Consider the following 21,477-nt stretch of genomic DNA (forward strand, 5'->3'; position numbering starts at 1 on the left):
TTATCAGACATTTAACACCAACCTTATTTTTTTTTAACCTTGAATATTAGATATTCAAGTCCTCACCTTGCAATGTACTCCTGAAAATTATTTGTGAACATGAAGATGGATTAATTTAAATGTATTATTTCTATGTAATGAGATAGCACAAGTATCTGGCACTTTAGCTGTCCCTTCACAGATATAGCTTAGCCCATATTTTACCTAATCCACCTCTACTGTTCCCAAACGGCTTTTTATGAAGACAACTGTCCTTTATGGCCTAGGTAAAGACTGATGAAACTATTTTTATTATGACCTAGGAAATTATTCAAAAGGAGCTCTCTAGAGGCATATGGTTGGCATTATGAATATTTTACAGAATCATCTCTGAAAATCAGGCCAATAGCATATACACACGGGGCCAAGTTCCACTTTCAGCTATACCTTGGCAACCACAATGATTTCCCATTTGGCTATGCTCTGCAAGTATTTGTTTGGGTTATTGCATGCATGCATTTTTTATCTTTTTTTCCCCTTCTTCAGCCCTGTCTTCCCATTTCCATGTTGTTCTTATAAAGAAGACAGTTATTATCAGTGTGGAATTACTATTATTTGGGGGTTACTGGCTATGCCTCTCCTACCTCATAAATACAGTCAGTAAGATGTACACAGGAATGAGGGAAAATATACAGAAAATTATGCCTAGCATAACGGTGTCTTTCCTGAGGCACCAAAAACGACGCAGAATGTTAAAACCACTTTGACCTCAATCTTGCTATGAACTCCATGCAAGAAAGAGCTCAGAGAAACCCACTGACTCCAGTGAGACGCCACAAAGAGAAAGCACTTCTTGGAATTCACTGTAGAACTGGGACCTGGAGCAGGGCAAAAATGGGTAAAAATGTTGTCTGCTGTGAGATCAGAAGACAAGTATGTAAGGGTTGATGTTTCTCATTTTGATGTTTCTCCTCCCTTCTCTTTCTTGTTGGGTTATTTTTTTTTTTTTTTTGGTAGATAAATTTATTTCATTTGCATAATTTCCATTTATAAATTTAAATGCTTGGTCACGAAGACAAAATGTCATTATTTTGAATAAGAAGGCTGAGATAAGACTGAAGTGATGATCAGATGTGTGACCTCACAGGGGAGGAAAAATACTTTAAGAATTAACACAATAAGACATAATAAAATATTTACAATGTTTTATAAAAGAAAAAAATTCTAAAAAGATTTGTACTTACCAGAATATCTTTTCCAGCCCACTTGCACTCATCCCTTCGGGAATGAGATACAGGCCAAACAATCTAAAGACACAGAACAAAAATCACGTTGTGTTATTTCGTGCTTCGATAATCACAAATTGCAGACCAAATGCTACAGAGTCTTTACCCAGTTTCTCCTTTCCACATTCTTTTCCTTATTTCCTTTTCTTCCATACAATTTGACGATAAAGAAATGAAATTATAGCAGCAAAATAGAGATAATAAGAATCACAGTAAAAAAAATCTTGAAATACAGTCTGTATTGTGAATCTCAGCAGTGAATCTTGTATACTAACAATAAGAGGGTTGACTCTCCATTAAATGAGTGTTCTTTCACTGTTTTAGATCCGATGGAATGGAATGGAGACTGAGAGCAAAAAATTGCAGATACTTACTAATAATAAATCGGATCTATGTCAAATGTGATCTCAGGTTAGAGTTACAGCATCAGGAATGAGGTTTGCTTCTTCATCATATCTATCAGTTCACTTTTTTACTAGGTTTAGTTAATTAAATATCAAAAAAGAAGCCATAGTATTTGAAAAGTATCACACCATCAAAATAGAAATGTTTATGCTGTTCCTATAGAGCTACGCTAACACAACTAAACCTAAACCTAGCTTTACTGTAGCGTTTGCTTAGCAGAAAATGGATCTCACCTCATACAGAGAAAATCCAGAGACCCTCACAGTCAATTATTCATGGTTTTTTGAAAAGCTTTTAGGAATTACATATAGAATAAAACATGATCTTCCCATAAAATGCCAGGCTATTCATTTGGGAGCCTCAGATAATGCAATATGAATGGCTGTAAGTCTGGATTACAGCCTTGGTGTTCAATATAGTTTGTTAAAAGAAAGTAAAAGGCAAAGTGTTCAAAAAGAAATGGAAAAAGAATTAATATGGATGACAGAAGAGATTGAAGGAGATGTTATGTATGACATTTGAAAATACAGTTTGCAGCCACGTTTTTAAATTAAAAATTTTCTTAAAACTTAATGAAATCCAAACAGTAATCAAATATCTTAAGTCTATAAAATAAGGCCGAGAATTTTATGAGCACATTCTCTCTCAAAGGATTCCTGTTACTTCCTGTTACTATTCTCAGCTTAAAACGTGCACAGACATGTGAAAATTTAAATTCACTAGGTTGAAAAACATTAACCAAAAGGACCAGTTCAACTTCAGTTCAAATTTTGGGCAAGGATTTCTATATTATTCAAACCAGTGTTCTAATCTGTAAAATGAATGGCTAGATGTTCTTTGTCCTTATTCTCACATCATAATATTTTTCTCTAATTTGGTTTGAAAGTCAGATAAATAGAACTGGCTTTAACAGACTGGAAATTTTGACTTTTTGCATTGTGCTCCTTTGGAGTCATACGTTGCTATCAACATTTAGACAGAAACCTTAGTTCTTTTTTTACATGGTGGAAGCAACAATTGGTGAAGCTTAAGCTCAAGTGCAGCACTGGCCACACTGTAATTTTGACTTAAGTTTCTTCCATGACCCTTCTGTCTTTAATAAGCAGATCTCCAAATTTTAAGCCTTTTGTCTGTTCTTAAATCTAAAGTCTAAATTGCAAGTCTGTTCTTTGAGTCTGTTGCAAACATTCAGTTCCATGTTACCAACAGCAATTCTTTATTTAATACAGTAATATTTGTATATAATTTCAAATACCATTCTAAAGGCATCTGAATACGTAGGTATGTAAGATGCAATTCCTCCCATTCTACATAGCTGCTTTCTGCAATGGAAACACCTTCTTTCTTTTAATTATTCCAGATGTTTTTTGCATTAAGCTATCAATCCCTCAGAGAATTCAAATAAATAGCTAGTTTCCTTTATAGCTGCTCTAAAGAGAATAGAAAAGAAAATACCCAGTTTTCCTTTTATCCTTTTTCCTTAGAGAATACAAATGAATAGCCTGTCTTCCCTCTGAACAGAAAACACAAGGTATTTATTGCTATCATCTTAGGAAGCTAATAGTCAAACGGGCAAAAGGTCAGGAACACCAAGAAAAAAAATAATCCCTGGGTATTGAAGCAATATATCTCTCATAAAAGGGTACTCTCTGGTTTTTAAAATGTGCCATCAAAAAACTTAATATAACAAATCAAACCACTGTTTACCTTCTTAGCATTTTGTCTTATTAAAATAAAGTAAAACTGATATTGTTTCTTCAGACTCTAACAAAAGAACACCACTGAACTGTTTGTCAGCTTTTAATTCATCACCAGCTTTTATGGGAAAATTATACTCTCCATTAAGAATGGCAAGATTTTATGGACCTATTCCCTTTATTAATACTGAATCTGTTTTGGTTTGAAAGTAGCAGAAACAGAGTGCCTACAAGTGCTGGGTTAAAAGAGAGAAATCAGCACTCGGACTCCAAAACAGCTTCTTTCTATCTCCAAACAAATACAGACTAATAAGGCCTTTTTCTGTAAACTGTCATAATAGTTGTTCGGGTATTTTTGCAGTAAACATGAAAGTATGTCTTGTTTGGGAAATAGCTGGATTATCCACTTATCATTTACTTTTTCATAGTCTGAAAAAAGTATTGTGGATTATATAGTCATAGGTTATAGGCTGATCATAAATTTCTCTTCATAGTCAGCTAATGTTTTTATTGTAATAGTATTCCTGACATCCAAACACTTATCACATAATTCATGCAGCGCCCAATATAGTCAGTAACAACAATTCTGCAACATTAAAAGTATATATTTGCATTGTACAAAACATGAATGAAAGTACCTTTTGATATTCCTTGATGTTAACCAGGTTGAAAGAAAATATGTGATCCTTTGCTCCAACGTACAGCCGACTGCGTTCTTCATCCAAGAGGAAAGTTTGGTAACTGGAGCTATTAGCTAGTCCATGGAAATTGATTACATTGTTGGATTCCAACATTTCTGTAAGATAAAAGTAATGTTTTCATTATTAATATGGTCAAATAAAATACAGACATATTTTGACTTGTACAGGTTTCATGTTAGGAAATTATACTTATGGAGTAGAAACCAGTGAAAGCATTATGTACTTGCACCCACGAATGTTTTTATTTCAAGTACCCAAACTGTTGTGAGATTCAGCTCCTCACAAACAAAGGTCAAAATATCAGAGAAATCAATTAAAAGCCTGTATGAGGTTTTAGGTGGTAAAATTCTATCCATGTAACTCATCAACTGTTGGACAAAGTTCAATTTTGTTCAATTAATGAGGTTTACAAGGATAAACCCAAGGATGACCAGCTCACAAAAAACACATCTGAACAGAAAATCTCTGGATACTTCCAGCATACAAAACTATTTCATATGGATCTGTAAGTTATGAGGAAGGGGATAAGAATTACTAGTTGATGAGATAGAATAACATATGCAATCTATTCTTACATGTATTATTATTTCCTAGCTTAATGACACAGGCAGTGTGTTGTTCCTTTGTCTGGGATTGTGTATTTATCTATCACAAGAATAAAATTAGAAAAAGTAATTTTGCTTCCGTTTAAACTCAAGAAAAATTTTCTAGTTCTCATACTCCTCACAGACCCATTGCACTTGCCAAGGACAGGGTTTTTTTTAAGCACAAAGATCCACAGAATCCTCTTAGCTATTCACAAACATTAACAAAGACATATACATTTTCCTGAGACTGTTTAAAAATATTTTTTTCTGTAAGATTTTACAGACCATACGAGTATAAACTTTTGTGAGAACATTCTTTCTTTATTCCTGCCTGTCCACATTCATATTGAGACCAAAGCTCATCTTTATCATTTCAAGGCATGCCTGCACTAGTAAGTCATCAATAAGAAACTTTCCCTGTGATTACAAATCCTGTGTGGTTCAAGCCTCGACCTTGTGATGAACAGAAGCAAACACACAGTTTTAGGAGCAGTTCCATTGATGCCAGTGTAGCTCCTCACGCAGCACCCACTAGGACAGATGAGAAAGGGAGAAAATACATCGGGATCCAAAGGCAGATAACTAGAGGGCATGGCCAGACCTTCAGGTATCTAATGTTTGTGTTAGCTCTGCCATTTGTGCAAGCCAAGGACACGTGTCTTGCCTCTCAAAACAGCTGCCGAATGCCTGGATGCGTAGGATTTGCCTAACAGTGCAGCTACCTGCTATGACTTTTCGGTTATCAGTAAGATTACTCCTATTTTCCACTGTTACTCCAACTGATGAGTGAGTGTAAGACAGAATCCCCTATGTTGCTAAAAATCAAGGTGAAGCTGCTGTTAACAGAAGCTTCTGCTTAATTTTCTTTATAAACTTATTTTCCTTCTTTTTTCCCCCTTCTGTTATTTTAACCAGAACAAGGAAGACTAAGGTGGGGCTTTTTTGGACCTACATAATAGTGGTGCTTATAATTTTACAGAATTTCAGCACCTGCAGCTTAGTTGTCCCACAGATGTTAAACCTATTTTTCACATTCATTTATATCAAGTGGATTTTGAAACAGGATAATAACCAATAATGGCAAGAAATTAGTAGGCAACATATTCAAGGAAGATAAAGATGACACTAAGAGTTGCGTACCAATCAAGCCAGCTTTGCCCCAGTATTCTTTGCACTTATTTGGAAAAACTTTCACTAGCACCAAAAAGAGTTAATTTGTGTAGTAGTGTAGCAAAGTGTCAGAGAATGCACTATATTTTTTTCCTTATTCTGTGTTTTTTTCTGGCTAAATGTAACTATACTTTTGTATTACAGAATAGTTTTTAAAACTTCTACTGCTCAAGACTGAAGTTCTCTTTTTTTTTTTTTTAAAAAAAAAAAAAAAAAAATCATAACAAGAAGAAATCAAATCACCCCAAGCAGTCTTGTCAAAATAATTCTTCTGGCTTCCTGCCAGGTTCTAGAATTTGACTGTATTGTCCTCCAGTTCACTTATTTGCATTTTGTTAGAGACTTTACTAATTCTCTTTACATTGTAATGACTGATTCAGATGTTGAATGTCGACTCACTGAATAGTGAGAGATGCAGATGATTGATTGCTTAACTTCTCTTAGAACTCTCTTGGCTAGAAATGCTTTGCTGTCATCTGTACCTGATCATTTTTCTTATAATATAGCTGTCAAAAACCTTTGTAATTTTTTCATCTTTCTTGCTTTGAACTCACATAGGTACGATTCTGCCCTTTGTGACTGTGGCGTAAAGACAAGTGTTTGCTGAAGTCAATGTTGAACAAATGTAGAACTGATATAAAAGGAAATAAGATCAGATAGGCACACAGCTACTTGGTTTAAAACAATCCTGATATGATTTTGCTAATGCAGAGTTCTAAATATTCACATCTACATACGTGATTGACGTTTTCTTTCTAATATTCATGAAAAATGCCAGATCATAACATTGGAGTCTAAGGTTTATTATGGCCAAGAGTAAATTACATCATCATCTTCATTGTTCATATGTCTCCACAGTATAACTTAAAAGGACCAGGTGTAGCTGTGCAGGGAAATATATATATATCTTTTTTTTTCTCTTAACTTTCTGTGACTCTGTAGAGCATGCAACAAATTTAAAGGTAACACTGGTGGGGTTTTTTATGAACATGCAATTTAAAGTCAAACTAAAAGCTAAATTCTATTGCCTTCTCTAAGATTAGGTCTTCTCTCCTGGGTTTTAATCCAGTATCTATCGTATTGTCCCATTATTGACTTTTGCAAGACGTGGCTAGATTTCCAGGGTTTATTGCCCAAAAGATTAGGCCTAAGCATATTCCAAGCAGTGTATTTCAAATTATGTGAAATCAGGTTTCTCCCTATCAAGAATCAGGTTGAGAATACAGGTTGAGGAGAAAAATGTCATTTGGTTGTCAATGACTGTCATTCACTACTAATTTAGTTAGGATTGAGTTACATCACAACTAAGAGATGAAAAACGTGAATAATCTCTGCAGTTCCTCTGCTGTTTATTCTAACTTACATACATGTATTCTTCCAGTGATGAGCATGGCTTCACATGACATTCTGGAAAAGGCTGTTGAAGAACAAAGCAATGGCATTTGCACAATCAATACAAATTAAATATTCCACTTCCTCAAATTCATTAGTTTCAAAATGTTTACCATCCAGTCACTTTTCAGTATCCAGCCAGTGACTATTACTGAGAGAATGACAGAAAAAGCTGTGACAGGGCACAATCCTAGAAGGGCGCTGACATCCTTCAATTCTGTAAAGTGTCAGTCAGTCATGCTGGCAAGGTACATGGCTGATGAGTGCTAATATAAATGAAGATTTACAACAAAGATAGCATTGCAACAAAAAGGAAAATGATGAATGCCTTCAATAAGTCAATGAAATTAATACTGTCTACTATACACACTCTAATTATTTTCCATGTGGTGTTGTTCTTTTTCTTAAAGGTTGGCATATCCCTGACCTATGTCTGCACTGAAAGTATTTTTTTTTTTTGCTTCATCTATGCTTTGTCCAGTTATTTTTATTTCAAAGATGGTAACATTACTCCACCAGTTGTTGCAGCCAAGTACCATTTCTTCAGTAATTGCTCAGAGAGCATTTTCTTATTTCCTTTTGACACATCCTCAGCTGTAGTCATGCCTGTTGTTTTCAACAGGAATGAATGAACCCTATAAAGCTAACCACTGCACATTATGACTGTAGTGTTGTCTATAAAATGCTGTATGAGGTAGATTTAGAGTGGGTGGTGATATTTCGAAGGTAATAAAGACTTCATTGCTTTTGTTATTGGTGCTTGCTTCCCACATTTATTAAGAGTGTTGCAGGTGACCAAACTAACGGTTTGAAATGCATCGTATCTTAAAAAAACATCATATTATAATGAGTTTTCACTTGTGAAGATCACTGAAACCAGCTGGATATTGAGTTTCTCAAGGTTTGTGGGCTAGATTCTCCATTTAACCACTTCACTTCAACTACATTTAATTCACAGTCCTGACTTGCTTGCTCCATCTTATTCTCCTTTCTCTGCCAGTATCCAAGCTTGAAGTATTTGACCTTTTTCAGTATGCCTTTCTGTAGACTCTGCATGGTCTTTCTTCTATTAACTGATGTTTCTGTGATCCAGTCTGACTTGCATCAGAACATTCACTTTGCCAGACCAAGCTGGCAAATTTACAGAAGAAAAACAGCCCCTAACTCTTGCCTTCCTTTTAATACATGGTTATTTAATTTGCTAATGGAATTGCAACTGAATAGTATGTATACACACAGAGGGCCAAATTCCTGCAGTGAAATCCACGGAGATAAGCATGCACAAGGAATGTAGATTTGGTTTATTTTTATGACACTTTTTTCATTAAAGAATAAGACAGAAAACCACAGCCATAGCTAAGAAGAATAAAGCCAGGCAGATCCTGAGGTTTGCTTTATCCATGGTTGGTATCCACTGTAAACCTTGTTTTGTGTCTGTGTTCCTTCAGCAGAGTTTGTCAAGAGGAGAACATAACAAAAGAAAATCTTATTTTTTACTTATTTACTACCAGGCAAACTATCTTTTTGGGGAGAGGGAGTTTGTCTGTGTAACAAGTTAGAAAATTTGTGAGTTTTGGCCTGTGTTCCTGTTACAGACTTGGCAATAACATGCTAGCCAAGAATATTTTTGTTGATAAAGATCAAAGGGCCATATCAATTTCTAGAAAAATCAGAGGAAAGGTCTCCCAGTTTCCTCACTAGGAATCAGATCTGTCCCTGTCCTATTACTGGTGACTCCGCAGAGCGACTGGATTATACAGGCAGTTCTGCTCGTCATAACACGCTTGTGAATCAAATGAGTGGGTTGCTGGTTGCACAAAATTCTTGGCCTTCATTCCTTTGCCAGCAGTGATAAGATCTCTCTGTATATCTCCTAGCAGTAGATAAAAGATGAGTCAATGCATATTATGCCATCAAACAGGGATTTTGCTGAATTGTGAGCAATGCCTCCCACAACGTCATGCTAGAACATTTCCTTCTTCTCTCGCCAGGCTTTTACTTTGGCTACAGAGTATCAGGTGGCTGCATGTTTGAGCATGCATTTGTTGCTTACACAGATGCATATTGTGCCTGTTCTGTATATCAGCATGTATATCTGTCTAAATAACCCCAGCTATAAATTAGTCATTACTCTTTGAGTGATTATTTGCTGAATTCTAAGATACTAATTCTACCATGAAATGAAAGAAGTGGATATTCTAACTTCCAACCTCTCCTGTAGCTTCCCCATTTTATTGCTCTGAGTGTAGGTTGTGAAGTCTGCCCCTGTCAGACAGTTAAGGAAAAGACAGGGACTGGCAGGAAATCAAGACAACTTCCTGCAAGGCATTAGCCAGTAAAGCTTATTTGGGAAAACCAGGGATATAAGCAGGGAAAAGGCACCAGGTTTGTTGTGAGTCCGTTCCCCATCTGAAAGAGACAACATCTGTCATGTACACAGTGGGATATTTCAGTGGGTTATTTCCATATATTGTAAGAATCGACAGGAACTAACTCAGATGGGGGCTTGTCAAGTGTCTGAAGTCAGGTGAGCTTGACCCCATCACAAATCTAATGCTTAGTAATATGGCATATGGCCGGAAGGATAACTTTTTTTCTTTTCTTCCCCACAGGATTTGACTACTTTATACCTCACTTACTTTTTTTTTCATCTACACCTCAGTCATCACTGGTACCTTTAGGACCTAGCGCTTAGTAAGGAGGATGGTTCAGCTGTCCACTCTAAGAAAAAATAAGAATCTTGTTGACAGTCTATGGTATAATTCAAACTTCTTCAAAGGAATTAATTAAAACAAAGGACAGCTAACTTATCTGTTGTTTAATATTTCATCTGAGAAAAAAGAAAAAAATGCAGAAATCTTTAATTTGTTACATCTTTTAATTTAACTGGTCAGGCTATCAGTCTTTTACTAACATCCAAACTCTTTCAATATTTCCAAATTATTTTTAGCAAATAGCTTTTGATTTCATATTAGGATCCGAAGAAAAAAGATACAGAAAATTTTCAACACCCCCCCCCCTCAAATCTTATGCTTTCACATAATTTTATAATTACACTGCTTGGGAATATCAGAAAGTGACCAGTTTTATCTGAAATGGAAAAAAAAAAACATGTGTATGAGATCACATAGTGCAATGTGTTTTATCCATTTTTAGAAATGTAACATGAAAACTTTTGTAATCAGCACCTTTCGATTCTTGCTGTTATGAGCCAGATAAACTTGAAAATACACAGCACTTGTTGTTGATGGCAACTCAGTGTTATTGTAATTTGAATGAGATAAATCATTGGGAGAAAAGGGAGGGTTATCTTATCAGTAATCAAAATACAATTGGAACAGAGCCTCTCACAGCTGTTCAATCAGTCCCAGCTTTCATCCTCTTCGTCTACCTTATCATAACAGCTGCCAGTCACCCGGTTTCACTGAACTCTACTGGAAGGAGAAAAAAACAACCATTTTTTTGCTGTAAGACTTTTGTTTCTGAGAGAACATGTAGTTCAGAAACATAGTTCAGGGGACTATGCTTTCATTACAATTTATCAATTAGAAGTAGCTAGGAGAAGATATACAGTTTTTAGTGCACTCATGATGTAAACCAAGCATTTTAAATGAAACACTCCTGCCTACCTTCCACTGCAGCAAAGAAAACTTGAGGACCATGAATATAGTTTGATTAAAACCAGATACTTGGAAAGAGGAATGTTGCACCAATGTTTTGTTTCAGTTGCACCAGCATAAGCATGAACTCCTTTGACTTCAAAATACTGATGCATATGTTTTTTATACTGTAAAACTGAGAGAAGATTTTAGCTCATTAATGTCATCACTATTTAGCTACATGACAGCCCTTAAAGTGTTCTTGATTTGAATAATTGAAGGGGTCACATGATATTTCAAAGACATAAAACATTAAGATTTTCAAAGCCAACCTGTTTTACCTCCAGTATTTGAATTATTTGTCCTTTTTTTTTTCTCTAAAAGTGAATCCAGATTATCCCTATTATCCCTCAGTTGTTTCCTTCTAAAACATGAGAAATATTAGACTCTGAGCTAAACAAAGACTTGTAAAACTTGACTTCATATATTTATAAAATTATTGTAACAACCCATATTATGAATTTGGCTTTGTGAGAAAGATTATGGCACATATTGAACTGTGAACTTCGCACGTATTTAAGCTCAACATTGGTACAAAATCACAGACAAGAAATCTTACCCATAGCATTATTTTACGTGTGGTGAATCAGACAGAAATATATGATGGTGAAAAGAGACCAGGATCTGGTTTTATTAAGCAATTATCTGTCTAAGGGAAAATTTATTTGGCTTACGATTTGAGTAGGTAACATCTTTGCTACCTCCCATTTGGGCTGGTATAAGGAATGCTCGGGAGAAGTAATGCAAGTGATGCACTGTACCAATGAGCCTCCAGCTGTTAAGGACAACATCTATACCTTTCAAGATTTTCTAAAATGTGGCAAAATAATATGTCAAAATACTGAGCTAATGAGAATGGTTTCTAAACATGCTAATTTAAATAGCAGAAACACTGTAGGCATACTAACTCAGCCCTCTACCTTGGGCAATATATCCTCAGTGAGCTTGGTTAGCTCAACGTGGCACTGCATGATCCCAAATTGCACCACCTGAGCTAGCACTGGTAAACAGCCAGCTGAATCCCACTCATTAATAACTCAGTTATCAGATCTAGTTAGCAGTTCATCAGTTCTCAACTATTTGTATGATACCACTGGAAAGTTAGTCTTCAACAAGTAGAACCTGTATTGGTTATCAAGAAAGTGAAGTTGTGGGTAATTGTCACTTCAAGAATTACCTTATCTATAAACAGTACCATCCTTATCTCATTAAATATCATATCACAGAGGCATGAACATCTTTTCAATGACTAACATCAGAGATAGTTGTTTTCCCAGGGCACAAATGTATTTCATTTGGCCAAGCGGGAACGAGATGGGAAGACTGGCACATCCTATCCTCTGCATGGCATATCCACGTGTTGGGTCCAAGTGTAGCATGGAGCAGTTTTTACTCGCTGACTGTTCCCCAAAAAAGCAAGTTACAGATTTCCAATTAATGAACTTTTTCTCCCAGAACAAAAGCAAAGCAGGAAAGGAACTGTTGCTTTACAGGCACACCTACTTGTTCAAAATATTGATCATGCTGCAGTGTACACACACCTGAGCTGGCCTGAAACTCACTCACGAGTACATACTTGCAGTGTCTAAAACACCGGCTAAGAGGTCAGCAAAGATTAATCATTTTTGCTCCTCATCTAATTGTACCTTGATGAATTTGCATGTTGAATTACGAGGGTGCTACATAAGGCTAAGCAGACAAGTTACACTGAAGTTAGCTCAGGAGGTATGACTATACTTTGTCATAATCACAATAATGAATTAAAGTCAGATATACTCAATACAAAGACAAAATGTCTACATTCTGCTTTCTTGCACAAGTACAATTTGAGAAGTTTTAGGTATATTTGTTTATTTTTAAAGTCAGTTGCCCTTCCAAAGAACCATATTACTGAAAGAAACCTTCTCAGGTGAAAACAAAACTGTCTCTGGTAATATCAAAACCTGTCAAGACGTTTGGGGATTAGTAAGCAACAAACTACTTAAAATAACATGATGTTTTAGAAAATTCCATCCTAGTGAGAAGTTCAGTTAAATTTTTTCTCATTCATACCTTAACAACTCTGTCCTCTATTCTAAATCCCTAACAATTGAACCTGAAAGTCCAAAATCCAGTCAGCGTCTTTACAATACATTTACAATGGACAGTTACGAATCAAAAGTAACAACATTGTTAATAAGTGTACTGGAGTTGCAGTTGTGATAAAAAAATCCTTCCTCCTGCAAGTGTATACCTTTTTCAGGGCAAAGAGTATTAAAGTTTTTTCTAACTCAAAGAAATCTTTGTTTCAGGTACCAAAGCAATGTATTTCAAAAACAAGTGAGCTCATTTAAAAGAATTAATAAATATGAGGTGCTAAGTTTGTTAGGGATATCAGGGGAAATTTTCAAAAAGCCCAGTGGTTCTATTTTCAAGTGTGACTTTGGTATTTGACAACCAAGTTACCATTGACTCTTCGTGAGACTTACAGGGTAGGTCCATGAAGAATTTAGATGTCAAATTCGAGAGTGTGAGAGTGAGGGTAACCTGCAGTGGGTTGGCGTCAGTGATTGAGGGTGTGAACTCTCTCACTGGTATACGAGGCTGCAAGAGAGAGTGTCTCTCCACAACCTAAGGTACTGTCATGCAGGGGAAAACCCAGCAGAGGTGGATCCAATCTGAAATTAAGCTTTTTGGGTTTTTTTTTTGTTTGTTTGTTTGTTTTTTTAACGAGCTGACAATATAAAACCACACAATTTACTAAGGTGAATTAATTAATATGCACAATAGGGTTGGGAAGTTTCCCTCAAAATTTAGCTGTATACACAAAATTGTAGAATAGAGTAAGCAGTACTTGAGCTTTCAGAACTTCGTGGAAAGATTGATGATGGAAAATCCATTTGACCCACTTCAAAAAAAGGTCTTTTTATGCTTGAAAATCATGTATGAAACTCTTATGTCTATCTGTCTAACAACTCTTCAAAGTCTTGTGATTAATAAGATGCAAATAGACTTTGGGGCAGTTCTGCTTCTAAGTAAATCATTATATTTTATATAGCAGCTGGCTTAGATGGACTGTGTCCAGCTTTCCTTATATGGGTACAAATCAGTGACCTCATATTTTCAGTTTCAGACATAACTATCAACACTCCTTCTGTTAAAATTTGTTTTTGCAGAGTGGGATCCACCCTTCACTTTGATCACATATCCAGCACTTTGAGGAATTGTCTTTTCGCATTAATAGAATGGATGAGTGAAATTCATGCTTGTATTTACATCCTTCTCTCTTCTGATAGCTCTTGTTTCTTCTAACCCACAAGGGAGGGTTTGGAAGAATTTCAGCAAGGGGCTGAAAGCACTGACTGCAGTTAAACAGTCTGTGTAGCTCACATAAAGATACACACAGCACTGCTAATGCACTTTAATTACAGCAAAACAGAGGGACCTCTCCTAACCACTGACCCTCCCTGCACAGAATTCAGCACCAAAATAGAGTAAACGATGATGTCCAATTTTGCACTTAATTTACCCTAATGAAAATCAATGGAATTACATCCTGGATAAAAAAAATCTGGTTGCTGTGGTTCTGCAATGTGTGGAATATATTGCGTCCATTAGATTAAATATTACTTCAAATTAGTTACTATTACTTATCAAATGTATCCAGTTATATCTCCAATCTGTTAGGTTAGGTTCTGTAAGGAATTCCCGGTTTTCCCTTCCATCCAAATGTCATAAACATAATTAATAATCAAACAGCAGCAGAGCCCCCAATACCATTTTTCAACTCAAAGTGAATTTTCCCATGCTTAATGCCGCTTTGTCGAGCAAAGTTTTAAATTTCTTTCAAGTTACACAGATCAAACTAGTTCTACTTTCAATGTTTTTGTAATTATCACACACTCAAATGGGGAACAAGATATTTCTAATTAACTGCTAGATTCAAAATGGAAAACAAACCTTAAATACAATTTTTACAATCATTTTCTAGATTCTGGGCATACTCCAAAGGGGCTGACAGAAGTGCATTTCTACCTAAAATTTCATGACATGCAAGCAACCTTTGAACTGTAATTCTGATAACACTAAGAAATTATAGTATGAAGTGCTTTAACTAGTTTTAAAATCTCACCAAAAATGTCTTAATCCACTTCACACAACAAACAGTTCACACATGGAAATTCTTGACATGGGCTGTTGTAAATAGTAAAATTGTTTATAGTTTCAAGGGGCAAAGTGATAAGATCAAGAAAAACAGATCCCTAAAAGGCTATTAAATATAGAAACACAGACTTTAGCTCACCAAATTCCTGAAATTCAAATTGTAGGAGAGCATTCTGGACAACTATCGCTATCTGATTGACCTAACCCTATTATCTTCTCCTGCTATGGAGAATCCCTATTATGGAAACCCCATATTATGTGTTTGCTTTGGCTGTGGTTGGGGACAGCATACTTCCCTCCTATTCCTGAGTGGATAAAACTGCAAACATGACTTGAGTCTTGAGAAGAAAAGTGAAGATGAAAAACATGAAATGTAACTCAGCAAAATAACTGCTGCCACTCCCTTCTCACCTGGGCTGTGCGCTGTGGCTGACAGTGGGGCCCCCCTGACCCATCCTTCTCCCCACTCTGTCTCCCCTCCTCAAAGCCTTTGGGGCCTGCCTGGGTGAGTGGAAGTATTTGCAAACAGCACCATTTCATGCTGATTGAATCCATCTTCTGTAACAGCATTTCAACCTCTAATTCCTTCTAAATATCTTTTGTTTTGAAATAACTTGTCCATATTGGATCTTTTAAGTGAACACCAGAAAGACCCATCAGAGATGAGTAGAGGGAAAGTGAGTGGATTATCAGCACTCAGGTAGCACCTCCTGTCTGTCTGGGCTTAATGCATGACAAGATTTGGATACAATTCTGTGGTGCTTGACCTCAGAGCACAAGTTCATTGGCTTCAAGACATGTCAATGTAAATATAGTTGGATTTGTTTGAACACCAAATCACCTGGTGCATCAGGCTTTATTTAGAGCAGCCTCAGAAGGGGATTCAAAGTTAACTGAAAGCAACTTTAGGATGCTTTGACTAGAAGCACACTTGTCCAGTCCCACCTGAACCAGCTCACAGCAGGTTCCTGGTGGATGCTATCAGCTGAAATGGCTGAGCTGCAGCATGTAGTTTAGAGACATAGACAGGCTGGAGAGCTGGATGAGGAGAAATTTAAGGAAATACAACAAGGGCAAGTGTAGAGTCTTGCATCTGGGAAAGAACAACCCCAGGTACCAGTACAAGTTGGAGCCTGAGCTGTTGGAGAGTAGCGTAGGGGAAAGGGACCTGGGGGTCCTGGTGGACAGCAGGATGACCATGAGCCAGCCATGTGCCCTCGTGGCCAAGAAGGCCAATGGCATCCTGGGGTGTCTTACAAGATGTGTGGTCAGTAGGTCAGGAGAGGTTCTCCTCCCCCTCTACTCTGCTCTGGTGAGACCACATCTGGGATATTGTGTCCAGTTCTGGGCCCCTCAATTCAAGAAGGACAAAGAACTGCTTGAAAGAGTCCAGCACAGAGCCACAAAGATGATGAAGGGGGTGGAACATCTCCCTTATGATGGAAGGCTGAGGGAGCTGGGTCTCTTTAGCTTGGAGAAGAGGAGACTGAGGGATGACCTCATTAATGTTTATAAATAGGTAAAGGGCAAGTGTCAGGAGGATGGAGCCAGGCTCTTCTCAGTGATGTCCAATGACAGGACAAGGGGCAACGGGTGCAAGCTGGAGCACAGGAGGTTCCATATTAACATAAGGAAAAACTTTTTGACTGTGAGGGTGACAGAGCCCTGGAACAGGCTGCCCAGAGAGGTTGTGGAGTCTCCTTCTCTGCAGACATTCAAAACCTGCCAGGACGTGTTCCTATGTGACCTACTCTAGTTGGTCCTGCTCTGGCAGGGGGGTTGGACTAGATGATCCTTCGAGGTCCCTTCCAACCCCTAACATTCTGTGATTCTATGATGTCCAGCCACAACTCCTCCCACCTTCCGCAGCAAATGTCAGTAAGAGGGAAGTGACATGCACACAATTACAACTGAAAAAGTGAAAATACTATTCCAAAAGTAACAAAACCAAGCAATATTTTCTTCAATTAAATTAACTGGGAGGGGAGGGGGGAAAGCTGGTATGACTGCCTACCATGCTAAAAATTCATCTGTTCCCAGTTAATTTTTCTTTTATTCTTTCCCTCTGTCTTTGTATTAGCACAAATGAGGTCTAGTCCACACCACTGAGCCTAGGTGTCTTGTCAATCTAAATAAATGATAGCTTATTCATTGCATCAACACAATAGCATCATTATCCTCAGTGTTAGCATCAGGAATAAAGTTCAGTGGAATATTGCATCAGGGAAGAGAAATAATGAAAGTTTTATGGTTCTGAGGCTCCAGTGGAATATCAATGAGAAACAGTACATCATTTTTTGCTCAAGCCACAAAAACTGCACTTTTCTTACCAAGACAAAGATCAGAGATCACATTCATATAATTTACTTTGGGTTCCTGTCAGAACAGAAGCCTTTAGAGGATGACCTGTAGACTGAAAGTATTAAAGAAATGGCCCAGGCACACTGAAATGAAAGCAGAGTTTGCCTTCTTTTCTTTATTATGTAAAATGAGAATTTTACGTAACGATTTCTGCAAAATGTACAGTGAATTTTAATTTAGTTCATTATTTCACAGTCTACATTTCTTTGCACTTTGAGTGATTTAAAACAGGACCATTTTTCACCTGAATTCAGGAAACATTCTCCATTGGCACCAAATTGCCATGCCTGCACAATGAGTTTAATGAATTGCTTATGCAGATTGTGTAGCCCCAGTGCAAGTTTGGTTTATGTAAAGGACACATTAAAAATTGGAATGTTTTTGGGGAAAAGGCAGGGCACTTTCCACTTACCCTTCCAGACCCAATGATATTATTCATTCTCAGCAGCTCCGCTGGTTACTCCGCTAATTTCCCTCCAAAAGAATGCTCCTTTGGGTGCAATATTCAAGTGTATATGTATGTCAACTGCCTCACAGTCTTCCAAATGCCCACATTGATCCAAGATACCATGAGTCACTGTTGACAGATGAGGAACATTCACACAAAACCCCCACTGAAAGTTAAAGGAGAACTCACATTTTTCCTTGATGGTCACACACACAACACATTGTGGTTAATGTGTACTCCAGAGATTTTCCCCCTCCCAAAAAAATTAAAAATAATATTTTAAAGTTGCAATTCACCTAAAATTGAACAGGACACTGATTCAGTGTTTCCAAATTAAAGCAACACTGGGTGGTTCCAAATAAGTTCTAAAGAGCCAGATTTCAGCTGATAGAAGTTGGTACAACTCTTTTGCTCTATTGCTTTTCGTAAACCCAAATTAATTTACAGCAGATGTGGATATAACTTAAAGTCTTAAAGTGAAGTGCACACACTAAGTGTGTCTCTAAAACTCCTTATCATCTAGCAGGATTTTTATTAAATCTGGAATAAAGCAACATCATAATAAAGTTTCTACATGTTTAGAATGTTTGAAGACTAAGTAATACCCAAGAAAGATGTTACAAAGAAGCATCATGACATTCTGTTGTTGACTACATTCATACTTCTAAAGTAGCTGGGGAAATGACTCCTTGTCCTGATGATGAAGAAGTTTCCTATTGACACACACACACTGGAAAACCTTCAAGAATGGATATCTCGCAGTCTTGAAATCAGTGAATCCTCAGCCTCCATGGAGCATTACCAATCAGTGTACAACCAATGCACTACTTTTTCCAAAGTTTTCAAAAGTTATTTTAACCATTTCTGTTCCCTGTACTGTCAAATAAATATTCAAGATAAAGTGATTTGTTTTGTTTTACTTTTTCCTTAAACAAATGTGATTCCAGCAGCAGCTAACATGGCTTCTATGGCAAAGATATGGGTTTATTTCTAGATGGTCTAGTTATGAAAGGCATCAGGGTATATGTGTTTTCTTTTTGTAGCCACTAATACTAATTTGACCTACTGGGGAAACAATTTCAAAATGTCAGCATTTGCATGCCTGAACCCTGCTATGAACTAAAAGGATTTGTGTGCAGAGGTCCTGCCTCAAGCTGTGACACACTACTTACCTTCTCAGAGGGAGTTAACACATTAATTTGAACAAATGAAATTAGAACAGCCAACTCTCCATGGTGGTCAGAGGAAAAGTACCCTGACTACAGTGGCTGACTGGAGTTTAAGTGGCATACTGCTTAATTAAACTATAGGACGACAGTTGAATAAGGAGTGCATAAACACCCCACAAAAGAGAAGATCTTCAGGCTTGGAGGCGTATATGAATGTAGTACCCAGTTCCCTAAAAGAAAAGTTACTGTTGCCCTTTTTAGAAGCATAAGCTCTAAGATTTAAGACAATAATTTACACATTCGCTGTATATGTTGGTTTCTGCAGATGTGTATTCCAGAAAGCACTCCTGAGATTCAGATGCTAACAAGTTTGAACAGAAATCTGGTAGAAAGGTCCGCAAGTTGAGGAAGCTTGCATCTGCTCCACTGCTTAGTTCAACCAGTTCATGACCCTTGAGGTCTAATCCAAAGCCAAGCAAAGGCAGTGGGATTTTACTGATTGTGCTGAAAACTGTATCAAGCCAATGGATTAAGGGTACGATTCCTACAGGACCTGTGTTTTCAGGAACTTCCTCCAAAACATTTACCCTTATAACCTCAGAAACATTTTTTAAAAAGTATGCACTTTAAGCTAAAACACAGGGTCCCGATGGATGTCACTAGGTAACGGTCTTATGCACAGTGCTGCAAATACATTTTTTACGATTAAATGTTCAATCTGACATGCTTTGCAACGATCTCTGTAGAGAAAATATAAGCAGCAGGAATTTTCTATTTTTGCCTTAGTCTAACTCATGTGAGTTGAGACCGGTTTTGGGGAAGTACGATTTGGTGCTGGTTCATGCATGTTATATACATGTCCTACTGTCTCCCTTGCTATGTGACAGCTCTGTTTCAGAATAATGGTAAAATAATGGATGATATGCACTACACCTAGCTTGGATATCTGATCTGGGCCTAACTTTTAGTTATGCCATGAAGCAATTTGCCTAAAATAAGTGTTATGTAGGTCAGTGGAAGTTGCAATGTGCCCCTGAGGACCTCCACAGAGAGATCAAGTCTGCCTAAATTTAAGAACCTAAATTAAATTAATCAAATCCCATTTCATTCTGCAAAAGTGATATCAACATTAAATTGGATTGCGGTATTCTAATTGTAGGTATTCATTAATTGTCATGACTTAGATTAATATGTGTATTTTTTCTATGTTATCTGTACTTTGTTCAGTGTGCAGAATGGATGGAACATCAATTTTATCTTTTTTTTTTGAGCTTTTTCAGTATTTGCCCTAATGACTGCATAGCCTTCAAATTGCTTTTCATCTTTCCTGTGGCAAAAGTCTGAGTCAGAAACATGATTCAACAGAAGAGAAGCCGTTATAATTCCTAATTTATGTAGACACAGGAAGAAAGAAAACAAAAGTACCTTAAAATAATAGGCACTTGATTTGACTCAACAAGCCCCTGATCTTTGAGAATATTTAGCATGATGTGATACATGGTTTCAAATCACAACCCCACACTCTGTCAAGTGCAGAAATATGCCTCTGGATCCACAGGGAAGGTAGCTAGATAGCCAGAAAAATTATGAACTCTCAGTCAGTGACCACTTAGCACACAGCACACAGGAATAATAGAGCAGCAAGATAATAGTTTAGATATCCAGGAAAATAATCAAGTACCTTAACCTTTTTGTCCCCTGTCTCATTCATCACAGATACTAGATTCTTCAATAAATGGAGTTGGGGTGTTACGCACAACAAGCACCTCTGATCTCACCTTGCTGCTTTACCCAGCCTCATCCTGTGCATCAAGGGCACCAGCAGAAGTCCCTTAGGAATAACAGACAAAAATTGTGTAATCAAAGGTTGCATGGGACCGCTGCAGTTCCAGCACGAAATGTGCTGCTGGATCCTCCATTTATGTGAGGAGAGCAAGGCTTCTTCTCTGGAATTCAGACTCAGTGGTAGTGGTAGTCTAGGCTTTATGCCACAGATTCGCATCCAGAAGTGACTGTATTGGCCAAAAAAATCCAAATAGAAAGAAGGTGGACGCTCAGCCTGTAAACTTTCAGTCCAAAGTATTACAGGTGAGAACCTAAACCCATTGATTTATCACGGGAAGTACCAGGCACATTTAATTAGTGTTCAAATAAAAATGCATTTACTATGAAGAAGTGTATGACTTTTCTAGTCTTAAAACTTAGCACACACTCATCTCCTGCTGAAGTCAACAGCATTTAACTCCTGATTTAGATTATATACACTAAAATGTTTCTGTAAATCAGGAATACAGCCTATTTCACAATTAGGTGAACATACTCCATATTTTACTGTGGAGGAAAAGCAAAGTGAAATGGACAACCTGTAGTTTCCTCACATCAGAAACCTCCGTATCTGCACGCACATCCTAATTCCTGTATAATCCTGAGTGGTTTACCTCTTAAAATAAACAGACTCTACCTTATGTCCTTATTGGATT

The 21,477-nt window shown here is 37.1% G+C and overlaps 1 protein-coding gene across 1 annotated transcript in view; it reads right to left on the minus strand.

The window, feature by feature from the left end:
- Positions 1 to 21,477, minus strand: part of SEMA3A (semaphorin 3A) — a 171,791-nt gene that overhangs the window by 114,019 nt on the left and 36,295 nt on the right. Inside the window, exons 3-4 of the mRNA XM_086474513.1 lie at positions 4,006 to 4,163; positions 1,224 to 1,286 (exon numbers count right to left, since the gene is read on the minus strand). Of these exons, the coding sequence (XP_086330639.1) occupies positions 1,224 to 1,286; positions 4,006 to 4,163 (221 nt within the window). The remainder of the gene's footprint in view (positions 1 to 1,223; positions 1,287 to 4,005; positions 4,164 to 21,477) is intronic.

This window comes from Leptosomus discolor, chromosome 1 (assembly GCF_034619465.1).
Source record: "Leptosomus discolor isolate bLepDis1 chromosome 1, bLepDis1.hap2, whole genome shotgun sequence".
Taxonomy (NCBI): Eukaryota; Metazoa; Chordata; class Aves; order Leptosomiformes; family Leptosomidae; genus Leptosomus; species Leptosomus discolor.